Source organism: Archocentrus centrarchus (assembly GCF_007364275.1).
Source record: "Archocentrus centrarchus isolate MPI-CPG fArcCen1 chromosome 18 unlocalized genomic scaffold, fArcCen1 scaffold_23_ctg1, whole genome shotgun sequence".
NCBI lineage: Eukaryota > Metazoa > Chordata > Actinopteri > Cichliformes > Cichlidae > Archocentrus > Archocentrus centrarchus.
Window position 1 is genome coordinate 9,012,246 of NW_022060145.1, and position 17,837 is coordinate 9,030,082.

Sequence of the window (17,837 nt, forward strand, 5' to 3'; positions counted from 1 at the left end):
CCTCACTTTACTCCGCTCTGACACCCTGCGTGAACACCCACGGGCACGGACGAGTGTGCGTCATGTGAGAAGCTGTTGTGTGCCACCTGGTGTGACTGAGCTGACAGGAGAGTGGAGACAGTGAAGAGAGAAACTAAATTGCCTGTGGCCTCTGTCTCAGGAGTAGCCAGCCCTTGGGTTAGCCAGGCTATTCTTATAGAGGGCAGTGAGAGGTCTCCAGCTCTCCTGATACACAAACCACTTTATAGGAGCCCACATCATGTTTTGATGGTCTCCTGGGATTACGGGGGGAGGTATTATACAATGACAAGTGTAAGAATGGAAGAGGAAATGGAACGAATGTGAAGGTGGATTTCTCTGTGGGTGGCCAAAATGACCAAATCCAGTCTTAATATCTGAATATATCTAAAGAATTAAAATCTATTTTTGTAATTTGAAGGCCCAAATGGTACCAGTTAGAACCAGAAAGATGATTTAAGTGACTTGGAACCATGGCATGGTTGGACAGATGGGTGGTCTGAGTGTTTCAGAAACTGTTGATCTACTGGGATTTTCCCACACAACTATCTCTAAGATTTACAGAGGACAGTCTGAAAAAGAGAAAATATCCAGTGAGCTGCAGCTCTCTGGGTGAAAATGCCTTGTTGATGCCAGAGGTCAGAGGAGAATGACCAGACTGCTTTGAGCTGAGAGGGCAACAGTTACTCAAAAAGTCACTTGTTATAACCAAGGTATGGAGAAGAGCATCTCTGAACACACAACACGTGGAACGTTCTGAAGGCCTACAGCAGAAGAAACCCACAACTGGTGCCACTCCTGTCAGCTAAAAAGGGAATATGAGGCCACAGTTCACACGGGCTCACCAAAATTGGACAACAGAAGATTGGAAAAATGTTGCCTTGTCAGGTGAGTATTTCCGCTTTCTTTCTGCTGCAACATTTGGATGGTGGGGACAGAATTTGGTGTAACTAACATGAGAGCATGGATCCATCCTGCCTTATATCAACAGTTCAGGCTGCTGGTGGTGTAATGGTGTGGGGGTATTTTCTTGGCACACTTTGAGCACTTTAGTACCAGTTGTTTAAACCCCACAGCCTACCTGAGTATTGCTGCTGACCATGTCCATCTGTTTATGACCATAGTGTACTGACGGCCGCTTCCAGCAGGATAACATGCCACATCAAAGCTCTGAAATCATCTCAAACTGGTTTCTTGAACAGGACATTAAGTTCACTGTACTCGAATGGACTCCACAGTCACCAGTTCTCAAGCCAACAGAGCACCTTTGAGATGTGGTGGATGGGCAGATTCACATCATGGATGTGCAGGATACTGTGTGATGCTGTCATGTCAATATGGACCAAAATCTCTGAGGAATGTTTCCAGCACCTTGTTGACTTTGTGCAACCAGGACAGCTCTGAAGGCAAAACAGGGTCCAACCCAGTACCAGCAAGGTGTACCTAATAAAGTGTCTGGTGAGTCTAAGTTGGCTTGGTTCTCCCAAGATGAATTGGCCTGCTGACACGTAAAAATATCTTTCAAATGACTGCATGCATTCTGTCGTTGTGTACTCCCTCCATAGCTTTCTTTGAGGGTTAACCAGCACAATGATTTATTGATATAATCAGTTATATTTTGAGTCATCAGATGGTCAAAGGTTTTCATCAGGACTGGATCTTCATATTTCAAATACATTTGAGTCAACAAAGAAATCGTGCACATTCAGAATAAACCATGTAATCACGACAGCATGGATAATGTCAGTCTTTAATGGCAGATGGCCTGAAATGTCTTCATTTAACATTTTCATAAAAACGTTTCATTTTGATCATCTCTCTTGTTTTTTTGTTTCAAACAAACAAACCTCTGCAATTCACCGAAATACAGTTTCTCCTTACAGCGGCTAAAGTACATAAATATCAACAGTACTGTATGCATTAAGAAAAAAGAAAAAAAGAACACACACATGCCGTGAACATGCACTGAACACACAGCTACACACGCGCTATACTGAAACAAGTAAAGAAATCTTTTTTCGTTGACAAAAAGGCGGGATCATCTTATCGATTCTTCTGTACCGTACTGCTGGCAGAACACAAAAGACCCATTCGTCCAAGGAGTACTTCTTCTTCTCTGGATTTCACAGTGAATTATGCGGGTAAAAGAGTATTCACATGTTACATACAGTATGCTCCGATCAGGCTGATACAAACGAGAAAAGCTCTAGAAAATTTACCAAATAAAAATACAATTAATCTTACAATAATACTTACATTGAATTATATGATGGGCATTTTTAGGAACCTTAAAAAGACAACACCCATAAAAAACACACATAACATTCACACACGTTGTATAAATACTTGTTCTAATAAATTTCGGTGCCACGCTTGGCTTAAAAATGTCTGTAAAAGCAAAAACTGCTTCAGAAAAACAGCTGATTTAATAGATATGATGCATATAGTTATTAATTACAAACACTTGACTACTGTATGATTCAACCGGTCTGATATAATTGTACAGAAACGGGCTAAACATTACGGGGGGGGCTTATTCTTCCTACAGTTTCTGATTGTCACATCAGCGTGAAATGTGACTTCGCCTTTGGAAAAGTACAAGAATGATGAGTTTTGTATAAATGAATGAAGATTTTGGCATCAAAATGTCACAGAAATATGATCACTCTGATATGTCATACAGCAAAGACATTATTGCGGGCCCAGAAAGACACAAGATTACAAAAGATTGTTGTTTTTTTTGTTTTTTTTTTTGTTTTTGTATTGTATTTTGTTTTAATCTCACTCCAATCATTATTATGTAAATTTAAACTTTACAAAAGCAGGTTGAATCACACTGACTCACTAAAAATAGACAAAAGAGACAAATGAGTATCCTTTCAGATGCAGAGCGGCTCTTTGGAGTGACACCAAAAGGGACATGCTGCAAAAATAATGTCACACTTCATAAGAAATCAGACTGAGGACTACAAAGTAGTCAAAAATGGAATAAACCACTAGCGTAGATAGCTCTCCAGTGTAAAAAAAAAAAAAAAAAAAAAAATGCCTTTGGTCTTGTTTCTCTATACTGTGCTGCTGTCCTCCTGCTACACAGTGAAGGAGCAGATTCCTAATTATAGCAGGGCTCAGTTTGCCACGTATTGCCGTCTCTGAGGTCACGCTACCTTCACCGGCGATGGCTTTTTCCTGTCAGTGCCTCTTTTCACACATCTGATTACCTCAAACAGCCAAACTACGAGCTGGATCAGGTGCGTTTTGTCACTCAGCATTAACATCGCTTCAGACAAAGGACTTCTGTGTTTGCTTTCATTGGGTAAAGACACCACAGAAAGAAAGAAAAAAAAAAAACATCCACACCACATACAAGCAAACAAAAATTCACTCGAAGGAAAGATGAGAGCAAACTGACAGGACTGCTTTGGGAGAGCAGGGTGACTTGTCATTTTAAAATGGCACGAAAACAGAAGGGGGGTGTAAAATGTCCTGTGATTTAGCACAACCCAAACGACCATTTCAAACATCGTCTTGATTACAAAAATACCTTTTTGTATTTCTCTAAAATATCTAAAAATGTACAGCATTGGGGTTTTTTTTCTTTCCTTTTTTTCTTTTTTGCAAAGTCATGCTTCAACATGTATTTAATAATCATAATAACATTAATATGAATGATATACAGAATAGCAATAATTATAGTCATATAATAACATTACTCAGTAGCACGTTAGCCACACTTCCAGGCGTCTGGCCTGCATAAAACACGTTTGCGCTCCTCAGGTGGTTGGCTTTACATTTGCACGTAGAGGATGCAAAGCGAGAGACCAGCCAGGCACGCGATGCAGTCAGTCGGTAAACAAAGAGCGCGGTCGCCTTTGTCGTGCGTGCCTGGTACCTTTCATTGAGGTGTCGGAGGAGGTGTAGCCAAGCGCTGCCCGTAAATTTACGTAACAGTATAAAAAAGATTTGGAGGGACTTTTGGGGAAGGGAGGGGGGCTCGATGTGTGATGGAGGCTAGGGTCTAGTATATCCTGAGGCCCATGAGGCTGCTGCTGCCTGAGAGAGAGAGACAGAGAGAGAGAGAGACAAGAGGGTGAGGCTGAACCTTGTATGCTGATGAAAACACAGGGGACTACGTGGAACAGCAGCATGGCACACTAACACCTATAAAATCGCACAAAAAGGTGAATGCTGTAACACTAAATATGTTTTTTTTTATCCCCACTCCATCTAATGCCACGACCACACACACACACTTTGATCACACATATGCAGCATCTCATGCTACAATTCTGGCTTTCTGTTCAAGACAGATGAAAGCTGACGCAGTGTCAATGTGGCTCGGTGGAGTTTCGTTCTTTCTAGCAGATGTCTTTGGCACTGCGATACTGTCTCTAAAACAAACAAACCAAAAAAAAAAAAAAAAGGACTTTCACAGCTTTTTTTCCACAAATCTACACTTTCAAATCAGACGCCGTGCCGCAGGGGAGAGGCAGCGAGGTGAGATCTACACCTTTTGTCCTCGCCTGTTGGGATCAATGGTTGTGAAGTCCGAGACATAAACTCACCGACGGTGCGCTGCTCTGGGACCTGGAGTCGGGTCGGTCGTCCTGATTTCTAATAGGACACGAGAGGCAATCGGCAACACCCGTCACAGCCGGCCACGGCCACCATCACACATCAGGAGCCTGAGGACGCAATCAGGAGACAGTTGGAACAAATCCTGCAGAGGCTGTATAAGTAATATAGAGGTACTCCACTTATTAAGGTCAGAAACTCACACCAAACAGGACCTCATGATTTCAGTGACAGTATGACAGAGTTCAGCTGCAGTGATCATATTAGCTGAGTATACTTATGAAAGGTACTGCAGCAAGTTACTAGTGGCAGGTTTACAGAGTCACACATTACTGTTGTCATGTCATATGCATCACAGTAATGCTCCTGAACTTAGTAATTAAAGTTGGTAATCAAAGAATTTTGTTACTTTCACCACATCTGGTCCTGAATTATTTGCATAACTGATGGAAAAAAATCAAACAAAATATAAACAAAATTGCCTGAGCTCAGAGAGATAAGACCACAATGGCAGAGCGGTCAATAACTTTTGAACGATGGTGATTATGTGGTAGACATTACTCAGAATTTGTTGCACAAAGGGGAAATCATTTCTGACAGTAAAGGGACCCATGCCCGGGAACAAGATCAATTCTTTCCGAGCACCTGTAAAGGCAACGCGCTATTACAGGGCAAGTACCAAAAGAGCTCTGGACCTGAAGTGATAATTAAGCTGACTGTACAGTGCTGTGCAAAAGTCTTGAGTCAACCATAATTTCTTTACTTTTGAGGAGTTAGACTTTCTTGCAATGTTTTCAAATGGTCTTGAGCAATATTTCTCCAGACTTTCTGAAGGTTTTTTTTTTTAAGTTTTTCTTTGGACATTGGCTGCTTTGTCACTCATTTTCAGTCCAGTCCTTTTACCCGGCCATTTCTTTTGTTTGTTAAACCACTCAACACTGACCTGTGAACCATTCAAGCTTAAAAAGGCACCTAACTCAATGGATGAACCAGTGCTGACAACTTAGCAAAGAACCCATTTTAAATTGTATCTTTACTCACTTGATTCCTAGCAGCCTGTTGCAAAACACATAATTTGTTCCCATTTCTTTAGTTGAATCTACAAAAATGTCAAAGATAACACCGTTTGACGTGTAGAAAATAGTATTTCTTCATTTTTCAGCATGACAGTGATCTCAAACACACTTTCAAAGCAGTAAAAGCATACCTGGATAGAAAAACAATGGAAAACTATCAGTCACTGATTGGCCTCCTCAGAGCCCGGACTGCAACATTACTGAAGCAGTGTGGGATCGTGTTGACAGAGAACAGAACAAAAGCCAGAAACGTCCAAAGAAGAGCTTTGAATGTCCTTCAAGAAGCCTGGAGAACTATTCCTGAAGACTGCTTAAAGAAATGAGAAGAAAGCCGCCTCAGAGAGTTCAGACTGTGCTGAAGAATAAAGGTGATCACACCAAATATTAACTTTAATATCATCTAAATGTTACGATCTCCATTTTTGTCTTATATACTGTATTTCCGTGTATGTTTCAATAAATAGCTGCACCTATTTCCCATTTTCCTAGCAAAATATAAAGAAAGGAGGGGTGGCTCAAGACTTTTGCACAACATTGTATATCAAACCCAAAGTTTGCTTTTAAACAAAAACAGAGATGTGTCTCGCTTCACACATACTTCCAAACTCCTTCTTTAGTGTCTGTAGTTTTGTGTAGCGCACTTTCTGGCTGGTTTTCCTTTACAAAGACAAGGATTTGTGCTGGTATGTGCACACGTGCAAGGTTTAATGTTATGTGATGACCTGACAGGCCTGAAAATGTATCTCAGTCAATGTTGTGCAGTAAAGCAAACGTGATATAAGAAGCAGTGTAACAAACGTTTAAAAGTAGCTTTAAAAAACTTGTTTCTTTAAAATTAGTCACTCAAGAGAGACAAAAACAAGCAGCAGATGATATCTTAAGCCCTGCTCCTAAAACACTGGCATCTGCTGTCAAGTGTAAGGCAACATTTCTGTTAAAATGTACAGTTTCCAAGCACACATATCTCAACAGTTATTTTCTCCACATACAGAAGCCCATTACCCAGCTGTTTTCTCTGGATGAGTAGTCCACAGTGTGATTTGTGAACTCATTTTGATGTAACATCAGTAAACTGTTCAAAATGACAATTTTTACAAAGTCTTTCAAGCTCATAGTTCAGCTGTGGCACAGGTAGTCTGCCTGACAGCTGTATCTTCCATGATCCCCCAACCCCTGCACTTCACAGAGAAAGGTCAACCATACAAGCCCCCCCCCCCACCAGATGCATCACCAAAAATAGAAACCTGAGTTTGGCGGACTCTGTGGAACAATAAACAATTACTAAACTAAATATGACCTTAAGAGAAAGAAAGCGATGGATAGACTGTTGTGGGCAAAGAAGAGAGGTGGGTTAGGAAGTGTTTCCTGTTCAGGGAACAGTGGGTTTTTGAAGGGGCATGGCTGGCCTAGCTAATGCCCCATTGCGTGTTCAATCAGGGATGAAGCAATCGATGCGCTATACAGCCGCTTGGCTAAACTGATGCGACGCATACTTCCAGAGCACCCTATTTGTTCTGGCTGAGACACCAAGGTTAAAGATTGGGCTGATCATTGAACATGTCTGTGCAGATTAGGAAAAAGGTTTAGTGATTTGTCAGCTTAATGTGTTACATCCAATAACTCGGCCCAGGCGCACGATGTGAGATAAGTAAACAAGCAGTTCTGAGTGTGGGAGGTGACTCGGCTTCTCGTGAATGTGTGGGTTGTTTCTTTTTTTTTTTAAATTTCAACTAGGTTTCATGTAGCAAATGTTGCTGCCTGTGCTGTCGGGCTGGAAACTTGGGGATTCGGACAAAAAACAAAGAAACAAAACTTCAAATATTTTATATCAGCAGCAGCCAATATGTGCATGTCTGATGTTCATAAGTAGCAAGATTTGTGTTGTATATTTGCATCACATTTCTAATGCATCTAAATGTTGTTGTTTTTTTAATTATCTACCTTTAAAGCAGTCAGAAAGTGGTCAAAATGAAATACAGTTTACAAATGAACTTAGGCTTGATGTCAGTGGTGATGAAAACAAACAAACAAAAAAGTAAAGTATATCACACAAGGAGTTAAAACTTTCAAACACACCCATGTGGTCCTTTAAGATCGCTACCTGTGCAGCATGGCCATGAAAAAGATCCCAGTCTGAAACCCTTTTAATCCGAGGAAAAGCCTTTAGGCCCTGGCTGTGTTTCTCACATACCAGCAATAACTGCTGGAGCTGGGTGGTGATGAATGCAGCTGCTGACATGTATCCAGCTCCTACAAGCTGGTGCCACAGTGCTGCTATACTGTTTCTATACACCTGTGTGTGTGTGTGTGTGTGTGTGTGTGTGTGTGTGTGTGTGTGTGTGTGTGTGTGTGTGTGTGTGTGTGTGTGTGCATCTGTCAGCAGGGGGTGGAGGAATAAAGTCCCACTTCCTTATTAGAAAGGGCCCCAGCTGGCCCTCAGCTCTCCTCCAGTGGGAGTTAGTCCAACATTGTGCAGGAACCACTGGTTTTGTCAGGCTATTGGCCAAAAAAGCTCCTCAAGGCAGGCAGCCAGGCTGCATACACACGCACATTTGTCTCTTTCAGGGTCACACACAGGCATGCATGATAGGGGTTTTACACCCCCTACACTCCCTCACTATGTCTTGTCAGATGGAAAATCCGGATTACCTTTCCCTCCAGTTCACCGGGCATTAATGTCCACTATTAGGTTGTCTTTGGAAGTAGCTCAGTGCCAGAGCACGAATGTCAGATATAATTCAGGTTCACAAACAGCCAGGTGAGTGACTAGACAAAGCCTTCTGGGGGAATTACAACAACAAAAACTTAAGAGTCTACTAAAAAGCAGGTAGCTGCTTAAACTTGAATGAAGTGCTCTAAATAAAGTTTTTTTTTTGTTTTTTTTTTTAAAATAGCACTTCCCTAGAGAGGCAGGAAGCCAGGCGATTAGGACAACTCATTACCAGTCGTGGCTGAATACTACCTCACTTTCAGCTGTTCACACAGGGTTAGGGTTCATGTTCACATTCATGCCTGCAGTTACACTTCCGAAGTCGCATACTCGGACGGTGAGTGGTCTCCGTTCATCAGATGCCAAGACAAGTGACGACCGACCGCAGGCCTCTCTGAACTGCGGAGGCTGCAGGCTTCTGTGAACCCCCATCGCTGAAGTTTACCGTCATGAGCGAGCGGCCTTTAAATTCACAAATGCCTCCCTCTTTTTTTTTTTTTCCAAAGGTGCACATGAGCCATCGATATCAGATAAGTTGCACAACAGTGGTGCAACACAGACACCTTCTTTCTGTAACCTCCGTTCAAGTTTATTCTTGTTGCCTTGCAGCTAAAAATATTTCACAAGTATTCTCCCCAGCAGATTGCACTGCATAAATAAGCAACACCCTCACCACAGCCAGCTTTGAGACATCAAGTACGAGTTGATTGTAAGTAAAAAAGATGAGGAGGGCTCAAAGACACAAGGTCTTGTGCAGATTAAATGTTTGTTGGCTAATATAATATAAAATGTCAGGGACAACCTGAGTAGTAAGGTTAACTCAACAAGGCAGATGCTGTGCAATGTGAGTGACATTCAGTTTTACTATGGCAATATGGTTGCTGGGGAGATATGTCATTAAAGTCATTATACTTTGAACACAAGCAGCATTTGGCATAATCTACACATAACAGGTATATTTATGGTGCTGCACTGCTACAATCTCTTCTATCATTGTAATGAATGCTCCAGCTTGGGTTAAGCTGTAATACACATGTATATGATACATATAGTGGCTCCTCCATTTATCACAAGGTTTAGGATTGTGTTTTGGGAAAAAACATCTCTAAAAAGTGTTTATTATTTCTAGGAAGATGAGAAACTGTTTATTAAGGAGCAATGTGTCAGTATTGTGAGCACCAAAAGCAAAAACTGCTTCTCCTCCATTGTAGTGGAGTTGCAGAAACAGAGAATAGAAAACCAAGGCGACTAAAACAAAACCATATCAGCATGAATAGATGAAAGTAAAAGTGAGCGTTCTTTTGTAATTTTGATAAACCAAAGCTTTGGTTTTGTTTGCATACTGTTGTGCGTGCTTGTCTGTCTGAAGCTTTATGTTTGGACATGTACTAATGCTGCACACTGCATAATTTGTGTGCTGCTGCACCAGTTGCCTGTAATTATAACAATGTTCTGACTGGATGTCTCAGCTGCAATTCACCCTCCACTGCGAGCCGGATGTGGGGTTGTTGTTTCACTGAGGGGCTAATATTCACTGGGGGGAGCCTGACCGGCCAAACAACTTCCTTCTGGTTTGATAGAGAAATAATTATTTCCTCCAAGCCCCTCCCTTCTTCCACTCCCTTCCTCTTTTACCCCCCGACAGAAAAGAAACCCCAGAAATGTCAAATTACTCCAACAGTTTGTTTTCCCTCACACAGTATATTTACATCTCTAGAAACTGACATATAAGCTATGATGTAGGCTTAGAAGGAGGTGGTAGAGGAGTAGCACCAATCAACGGCTTGATGAATGTTAGCCTCCTCACTACCACCTCCACCACCACCCACCCACTCCCTGCTGACTCCCTGTGGGGTTGGGGCAACATGTTTCTTCCTGTCCTGAGACTGGAGGGAGGGTACTGGTGACAGTGTGACTGGCGCCGTGTGCACGCACGCACGCACGCACACACACGCACACACACACACACACACACACACAGAGTCAGCCAACAGAGATACACAGACTAGCAGGGGATTTGTTTTGCTTTGTGGTTTTGTTTTTCTGCAAGCACAACAGCGTTCCGTTTGTCTGAACCCCCGAGCAAAGCGCACGTGCTGCATTGCTCATGCGTGGTTATAGCTGACTCATGTACTTATCAAAGCACTTATTAGAAGCCAACTGCTCTGTGTGCTGTCTGCAGCTCCACTGAAATTAATTCATCTGTAATTTATTTGAAATAAAGACCCCATGCAAATCAGTTTTTAATAAAGATTCATTAAAATGGCCCTTCCAGCAGTACCCAGGTACCTCAACAGTTCATGGTGAATATTCCACATTTACGACCTTTTGGATCACGTCCTCCGTCTCCCTCGGCCCCATCTTTTTTTTAATAATTCTCCACTGTGCACTTGTCAGAATGGAGAAATGCCAAACAGTGTTTTAAATTAAAAAATGTATTTCATCCTGCCAGGGTTTGACAAAATGACAAACAGGACCTAATATCTGTGCTATAGTACTAACAACATTACACAATATTTAGTTTTTATTATGGCAATGCAAGAGTGGGTGCATAATAATAAACTTTCCCTCACACGCAAGTGTAATAAATATCCGGCGTCCATCCACTGGGCAGGTATAATTTTCTATGATCCTCCATAGAAAAACTACTGAGTATGTGTAATGACATCTGAGAACTTTTTCACTGTAAAAACCTGATATTTGGAAAAAAAAATGTGAAAAGAGTCATTTATAGGTGGTTGGAGACCATGGCACAACTGAAATGATTTGCTATCAGTCTGCAATTGATTGGGGTCAAGTTGGCAACTGCATGCAATCTGTTTGTGGTCATGCAACAGGTGCTCATCAACTTTGCTTTACACAGGATTTAAAGCCTAGCCAATATAGGATTTTTAAGATCAATATTAATATTTGGTGGCCTTTGCAAGTCTCAGCCTCTGGGTTGGTTGTCGCAGCTTCTAAAGATTGCACTTGGCCACTGGATGTTAAAAAATTCAATGCAATCAAACACAGATCAATTTTTCCTAGTGATTTCTACTGATTCACTAAATATGCAGCTTGCCTCAGGTCTGAATATCATTTTAGCATTTTTGGGCCCATTGTTTTGGTTTTCTGGCCTCCAAGTAATACAAATATAAAGTTAGCATCAAGCTAAGTGCAGGGCCGTGAAGAGGGTTTAGAAATTAGTGAGGTCCGGACTTTTTTCTCTTAATGTATCATAGTTACGGTGCTGCATCTGTGCTCCAAAGACCAGGAGAAAAGGCCACACTTCTGAAGAGACTAGAGTTGCAATATAATCAACACCATAAATTTTGAAAACTATAAAGGACTTTATTTTGTAAAGCTTCCCTCTTTTGCAGGAACAACTGTGTATATGGAAATATGGAATATGAGTGTTGTGTTTATAAAATAATGAAATAAAGCAAAATAACAAAATGCAGAACTATTCCTTCACTTGAAATTATAATAGCACAAGGGAAAAAGTTACTCAATCGCTCTTGCCCAGCTGTGCCTCTGATTCACTCCTGATGCCTGAACCAAGCAATTATTATTCCTCACGAGTTACACATCAACCTAACTCCCTAAACATGACCCAATCAGAGGGCGGGCCATAACTTTGCAGAGGTCCCGCAGAGTCTTTTCAAAGTAAAAGCCATCCAGCATCACACATTGATTTGAGTCAATTTTTTACTGTCTTGTTTTGGGAAAAACATGACTACCTGTGTTCTGCTAAAGAGTGAGTAACTTAAAGAGTTATGCCAAAAGAGCACTTTGTCATGTGGCCAGAAACACAACTCCAATATTTCAGCCAGTTGTCAAGGAGTGAGAACGTTCTGCAGTTAAAATTGTGTGTATAGGTAAATAAGTAAACTAAGGGATTTTCAACCCACAATCCACTCACCCCCCTCCCCTCCCCTCCCATCCTCACCTATCCCATCCCATATTCTTTTCAAGTTACTTATTCATGTTTTTCATGTCTATCATTCCTCTGCACTAAAAGTCATCAAGTAAAATAAAGACAATGTGAAGAAGATTTCAATTTAAAGTTTGCTTGTTTTCTGACAGAATTAAGTTCATTGTTAAATACTTTCCATGAATGTTTTTAAAAAAAAAAAATCAATATATGACGCAACTTTAAAACCACTGGATGCCATTTGAAAGGCTTGCGTGTGCTGTCAGCACATATTAAGCTTTTCGCATGTCATTTCTCAAGCTTTATTCCCACTGAGAATGGATAACCTTGAAAAAAGCACGAGCAGCAATGTCTTAAGAGCTGCGGAAGAGACGCAGGAGCACTCGACTTTACCAAAAATGGTTTGAATTTAGGCCTCGACTTCTCCAGTTAGGAAACTGTTTTTTTGTATTTTGACCTCTCCACACTGTCAAAAGAAGGGAAAAAGTACATTTTCTTCTGAACTGTGGCTGTAGTGGAGCTGAAGTAAAAAGCAGCACAAAACTGAAATATCCAGGTAAAGCATCTCAAAACTGTAGTCAAGTAGTGAAAGTACGGCGTGACAGCTATGATACCTATCAAAGCAACTAGCATTAGCATTTTAGTCATATTTGCAAAGCTCTTCTCAATCTGATTTATTAAACGTCGGCATTGGCACTCATTGTACATTCTGTTTGACTTGCTGCTTTTGATGCCTGAGATCAACCATAACATCAATGGGAAAAGTCGACCCTCTGTACCTTGTGACCAGAGCGGGGAAAATAATGGAGTTTCCCTTTAGATCGCACCTTTCATCTCTTATGATCGTGTGTGAGGGGTGCTTGCAGTTTCATTGAACCACAGGCTTTACACTCCCACATTTACTTGTGTTAGTGACTAGTATGTGTGTGTTTGAAGTCAACTAGAGGAAAAAGTGACTAATTAGCTGGTTAGTTTGGCAGCTGGATGGAGGTTTATCATGTGAGGTAAACACGTATGAAGCAACACCCCGCGATATTCCTGACATATGTTTAAGATAACTCTGCTCCTGTTTATACAAAGTGTCATAACATTTACAAAAGCAGTTTCACACCACAGCGCAATGTACGCTTCTTTGACATAGCAGAGCAGGGAGCTAAGTGCGTGCGCGAGTGTGTGCGTATGCGTGTTGTTACTCACACATACTTCAGCAGAACTGCCTGGACTTCCATCCCTGAGGAGTTCCATCTGCAGGCGGGAGCCAACGAATCTAAACACACATAATCACACATTAGCATAAAACACTGGAGGGTAAAAAGGTGAGCTCATATTAGCGGAGAGCAGAGTGGCCATCTGGCAACGTCACAGCGCAACGTTCACATGTCATGTCAGCACGTGTGCATCAGCGGCGGCTTGTCCATCGCAGCTGAGGAAGTTTGCGTTTCCCTCCATTTTTTTGAAAAACAAGAGGAAGATCAAAATATTTAACCAAAAAATGAAAATGAAAACACTGTGACTGACTGAAATAAATCTTTACCAAATCTCACTCTCACTTTTGAAATAAAGGCCCTCTATACATGGAAAGATCCCTTATTCAAACTAGCAAAAACCCGCCCTATAGGCAGTTTGTGTTTGCATATATTAAAACACAGACATGTATATTAATTTCTTCTTTGCAAGCAAGACAAAGTGATCAACTGCAGGCACTGTTTGACGAACGCTTATTTACAGACGTGCCTAACAGCACAGTCCAGTTACCCCAAAGTGCCACTGCACTAAGAATTGTTCAACAAAATGTTTTTACAAACAACATCATACAAGTAACGTAGACATTACTCGCCATTCATTTTGAGATCAGTTACTACACATAATATATATAATTTATATGGATTTGAGTGTTATAAAAAATAATTCCCAAAGCTTATGTAGATTTTAATAATCCTGGCACCCTGGACAGTTTAGAGAGTAAGTTTCATCTAGATTGATTAACACATCAAGGAGGAGTTAGGGAACTGACACGCGCATGTGCTACGATCATTATAATAAGATACGGAGAGCCTCAACAGTGACATCTGCAGGCAAGAGGCAGCAGGGCAGTCGATGTAAGCGTTGAGGTTCAGTGCAGAGAAGGATGACGGGAAGTCTGATGAAGGGCAAATTAACCAACAATGGCCTGAGGGTCATTTTAGTCTGACGTGAACATTCAACTTGATCAGCGAACAGTTAACGAAATGCACAGAAACATCAGGCGTGACTGTGCGCCATCTCTGTGCTGTCTCCAGGTGTGCACGACAAAGACACACATTAGTGAGCACATGTAGTCTCTCGCTCTCCCTGCAAGGCAAACAGCTAATGCTAAATAGATAAAAATAAAAGATGGAGGAAAGCATGAGAGAATAAAAAAATGAGTTTCAGCTCTCAGTGTAGCTCATGACCAGTTTCAGTGAATGTGTATGAAGTTTTCTGACACTTTTGTTTGATGCTTCGATGTAAAAACGTTGGAAAGTTTAAACTTAGTGTATCTCACTCTTTGGTTAAAAAGTATAAGCTGTGGCTCATAGTTGCTAATACACATAATATCCAAATTTTTGCTCTTTCTGGAGAGCTTTTTTACAGTTATGCTTACAGACCCTCTCCTCCTACTTGTATTTCAGGTGTGATTTACAAGCATATTTCTTTTTTTAATAACCTCTTTAAATATCACAATAATAAGAATAAGGTGATACCATACTCTGGTATAATGATAGCCTGATACTGTGACAGCCTTAAATAGCAGGCAGAGTTAGCCTGCAGTATAAGCAGTCTGATGTTTTGCATGCACAGAGTGGCCTGATAGATGATGTCCCCGGCCTGAATTATTGTTCAGTCCAGCACTGAGTCTGACATCTTCAGGGCGGGACCCCTTCCATTAATTTAATACACTTTCACTGTATTCCTGCTTGTCTGTTAGTGAGCAGGACACGTAAAATGAGGACATCCTCAAGCAGAACACCCTGAATGCAAGACTGCCACTGCGTTCTCTCACTCAATCGTCAGATCCCTGTATCGTACAAATGTGATTAACTTCTGTAAAGAGATGGAGTATCTTATTATAATGTGACATGACATTTGAATTAGGCTTTTTGAAGAGTCAAAAATCATTTTTTCCCTACTACAGTTTTCTTTTTCTTTTTTAAATCATCCAGTTGCCAGCTACATGTATTACCCAACGCTAACATCAAGTCAACACTTGGCTTCCTGCAGCAGCCCTGAAGGACTAACAGAGAGTGGATGTGGAGCGCAGTCTCTGGACCCTGCCGGGGACAGGATGGAGAGCTCTGCAATGATGGCGCAGCCTTAGACCTCCCTGCTTTAACAGCTTGGACTAACTAAGCGGACTCTCTCAAGTCAAAAACATGGTTCTTGTTAAATTTGTTATACAACACACAGGCGGGTAATTTGTTAATTCATTATTTGGGTTATTATTATTATGGGCTTCACATAAATACACAGTGCCGTCTGTCCTTCTGGACCATTTAAAGGGCCAGTTCATCCAAATGACCAAAGCCTACTGTAGGCTGGATGTTGACAGGCTTCAAATACTTGATTCATCATTTTCATCCACAGCCCACAGTGATTGTTTTTAAGAGATCTTGCAAGCCATTGTTTTATTGCTTAAGTTTACATTGCGGAGTAAAAGTGAAGACACCAAATATTATAAAATAACATGAAGCCATGAGTTGATTTTCCTTCTGTCCTCAATTTTTTTCAGTCATGGGCCACCACTGGTGTGCATATACCTGATGCATATGGAGAAATGCCAGAATCTTGCAGATTCTTGCACTCATTTTAAATGCTGACATCATCTGAGCTTCAGCTACTGTCTCTGTCCGGGGGGGCTTTATACTTAAACAACCTTAGTATCTATATTATCCTTAATATTCTCTCTAGCAGAGAAAAGCAACACCGGATGACTCAAGAACATTTTGAGCTTGAAACACTGCAGACTGAGCAGTGATCCATGAAAGCTTGCATTCAAAAAAACAGTATGTACTGTATACCTAGTATTAAGATTGCATGAGGGCCTGCCTGCATCAAACAGGCTTCATGAGAAGAATTTCAAGAGATCAATAATGAACTTTAATGTGAACTCACAGCGGAGCTGTGCAGATTAGAAGATCTCAATAAACTGGGTCGCGGTTGGTTGAAAAAGAAGGATTTGCTGTAATTAATGAGGTAGATGATGGTAAGATGATGATGCAAACCCTTTGTACAGCTGGAGATTTTAGCTGTGCGGATGAAACGTCAGAATTTTCATCGATTTACATGAACTGGGAACTGTGCCCTGTGATGGTGGACCTTATCCCATTTTTTTCAACACTATCTTGATGTTGAATTCTTTACTTCACACTACATGGTAGTGCTTTGGTTAGCACTGCCACCTCATAGCAAGAAGGCTCCTCATTTGTAGCCTCCATGTGGAGTCTGCATGTACTCTCTGTGCCTGTGTGGGCTTCCTCCCGCAGCCCAAAGCCATGTATGATAGGTCAACTGGTGATTCTAAACTGTCTGTGGATGTGAGGTGCTTAGACTGTACTGTATGAATGCATGGACACATTCGGGCTTGTGGTCTTATGTGTGGGCATAAGACTAGAAAAGCAAGAGTTCTTTTTCCTACTTAGACCTCCTAAAAGTTAGCCCAACCCATGGGCCCCATTTTTTGACATGCAGTGTGAGAGCGCAGTGAGAGTGCAGTAAGTTTAGTTCGATTTCTGGAAGTTCCTGGGATCGGGTAACAGCGCCGCTGAGAAGGGTTGGCGAAAATGGACAGTCAATTCAATTATTTATAAACTCACTAATTTCACTATCTATGTAAAAATGAAATTATATCAAAATTCTGCCTTCACTGTGCTACAGGCATGGCCTTCAGCCACAGAAAATGTGGGATTATATGCGTCTGTGTGAGAACCAGCTTGTTCACACTGATACCGCTGAATGATGCTGGGTATGCTATTTAACATGTGAGGACACCTAAAATAAGATCTCCATATATTTGCTTGCCTGCAAGAAAAATAACTCCCCACCCCAAAAAAATACATGTACCTTTGTGAAAAAACGAAAACAACACAAGTGGAATCATTAGACATTTGATTTCACCGTAACTGTTTAACAGTGACAATGGGTGCTGTGTGCGTCTGTGGGATGGAGCAGAGAGTGATAACAGGGCTGACGGCAGCAGCTGTTTGTGACGTGGGCTAGGTGAGTGAGGCGGCAGTGGCGGTGGGGGAGGGGAGGTGGGTTTTGCAGGTTACCTGAGCGTGGAGCGAGGAGGGGTAGGTGAAAGCGGGTGGAAGGGCCGGCGACAGCTCCGCCGGGTACAGCGGGTATGAGGCCCACACGTCTGGGCTGCTGGGATATAGAGCAGGCACTGTGAGCTCATCTGTGGAAAGAAGAAGAGGAGGAGTGGAGTGAGGAGAGTGGCAAGTGGATGGGTGAGGTGGCTAGAGAGACAGAGCGGAGGTGGCGGTGATGGTGGTGATTGTGGAGGTGCACGCTGGGGGAGTATCAAATG

General features: G+C 41.7%; 1 protein-coding gene across 2 annotated transcripts in view; it reads right to left on the reverse strand.

Moving 5' to 3' along the window:
• Positions 1-1,754: 1,754 nt before the first annotated feature.
• The window catches only part of LOC115775184 (RNA-binding protein with multiple splicing-like), a 41,199-nt gene continuing 25,116 nt past the window's right edge, over positions 1,755-17,837 (reverse strand). The window contains exons 6-9 of one of the 2 annotated variants that reach the window (XM_030722729.1): positions 17,578-17,705; positions 13,493-13,556; positions 4,581-4,700; positions 1,755-4,068 (exon numbers count right to left, since the gene is read on the reverse strand). In XM_030722729.1, the coding sequence (XP_030578589.1) occupies positions 13,494-13,556; positions 17,578-17,705 (191 nt within the window). In that variant the 3' untranslated portion in view covers positions 1,755-4,068; positions 4,581-4,700; position 13,493. Of the gene's footprint in view, positions 4,069-4,580; positions 4,701-13,486; positions 13,557-17,577; positions 17,706-17,837 lie in introns of both variants that reach the window. The other variant, XM_030722728.1, reaches the window with a different exon arrangement.